The sequence below is a fragment of the Papaver somniferum genome, chromosome 6 (genome assembly GCF_003573695.1).
Source record: "Papaver somniferum cultivar HN1 chromosome 6, ASM357369v1, whole genome shotgun sequence".
Lineage (NCBI taxonomy): Eukaryota > Viridiplantae > Streptophyta > Magnoliopsida > Ranunculales > Papaveraceae > Papaver > Papaver somniferum.
Genome location: NC_039363.1, coordinates 48,425,016 through 48,426,548, shown reverse-complemented (window position 1 = coordinate 48,426,548; position 1,533 = coordinate 48,425,016). Strand labels below are relative to the sequence as shown.

The 1,533-nt window shown below is 34.1% G+C and overlaps 1 protein-coding gene across 1 annotated transcript; it reads left to right on the top strand.

The window, feature by feature from the left end:
- The first annotated feature begins 536 nt into the window (after nucleotides 1–536).
- On the top strand, nucleotides 537–1,303 carry LOC113285641. Its single transcript, XM_026534452.1, has 2 exons — nucleotides 537–834; nucleotides 944–1,303. Exons 1-2 carry the CDS (start codon nucleotides 725–727, stop codon nucleotides 1,065–1,067), a joined length of 234 nt encoding a protein of 77 aa, XP_026390237.1. The 5' UTR covers nucleotides 537–724; the 3' UTR covers nucleotides 1,068–1,303.
- The last annotated feature ends 230 nt before the right edge of the window (nucleotides 1,304–1,533 follow it).

Sequence of the window (1,533 nt, the reverse complement as noted above, 5' to 3'; positions counted from 1 at the left end):
TTGGTTTTTTTTTGTGAATAAAGAACATTAACCCAGAATCGATTTACAAGTGCATGATCGTCCACCCATTTTATGATGATATTTTTTCGAAAAGATCAATCTTTTTTCATGTTTTAATAATGAGTTAACATCAATTGATTTCTAAATTAACAAAATTAAACATCAATTAATCACTCGAATTAATAATAATTAATCAGAAATAAATTAGCCATTAAGGAAAATAGTTGTATAAAAGTCTTTTATTTTATTTCATAATGACCCGTTTTTCTCTTCTAATGATAGGTCTTAAATAATTTCTCTTCACCCGAAACTAATCGGAAATTTTTAATGATCATTTGACTCAGTCGCTAAAATGGGTTAAAGATTTATTTAATAAATATTAAACCTATGAGCATCAGGGTAAGAAAAACCGAGGAGAGCCAACAATTAATTCTCAATAAAAAACAATTAATTCACTAATCCAAGAAAAAAAAAACAGCAGGACGGGCGTGCCCAATATACTCTGTAATAACTAATGTGTATGATAATGTTTTCTTGAGCCAAACTTATTTCCTTCCACTTTCCCAAGTTTCCTATCGTTGTCGCTGTGGTTGAACTTTTACCCATAAAACTAGACTAGAAACATCCTTCTCTCTGTCACTAGCAAGTCATATTAAAACCAAAATTAGACTCGTAAGAAGTAGAAATTAATCCGAAATCACAAAAACCAGAAAGAAATTTCAAGATGTGCTGTTGTGATGGGGATTGCAGGCCTCTCGGGTTTCTACTAGGTCTTCCCTTTGCATTTCTAGCCCTTCTCATCTCTATCGTTGGAATCATTGTCTGGATTGTTGGGTTAGTCTCACTCTCATCTCTCCACCTCTCTATCTTTCTTTCTACATGATCTGATCGTGATAATTTGTTTGTTTCCTGATGTTGTTGTTTATTTTTGGTGGTGTTGCAGATTGACTTTAAGTTGCATATGCCCATGTTGTTTGTGTGTGACGATCATAGTTGAGTTGGCTTTGGAATTGATCAAAGCTCCTATTCATGTTATGGAGTGGTTTACTTCTCAGATCCCTTGTTGATAAAAGTCCCCAAATTTCATACCTTTTTCTTAGTAGTTCAGTAGAGTGATTAAATTGGGTAATTGGGATTTGGGACCTTTCCTGTAAGAATTCTGGGATGATCTGTGTTCTTTTTCTATTCTTATTTATGAATGTTTTCAGTATTTTCTGCTTTTTCTTTGTATGTGAATAATTTTACACCCTAGTTTCATGGGGATTAGTGATTTATCAATCATATTTGGGTGCAGTTTCCTTGATGATTGATGTTCAGATTAAAATAGTATTCTTACCGGATACAGTACAGGAATCAACTTAAGGTAAATAGAAAAACCAAAAGTCTAGGTTTAGTTCGGGCTTTCACGGAAGTTTACACCGGTAAACATAATGGATGGGCCCACTTCTGCCCCATCCCTATCCCAATGCAATGTACCCAAGTGGTATCCGTTGGATTGTTTTCGGTGGAAAACGTAGTGAAAAATTGTTGTCT

Excerpts from the sequence above, each read along its gene's own strand:
- LOC113285641 (XM_026534452.1), top strand. The coding sequence starts at position 725 with ATGTGCTGTTGTGATGGGGATTGCAGGCCTCTCGGGTTTCTACTAGGT. Across the intron at positions 835-943 it reads ATCATTGTCTGGATTGTTGG|ATTGACTTTAAGTTGCATAT; the intron begins GTTAGTCTCACT and ends GTGGTGTTGCAG.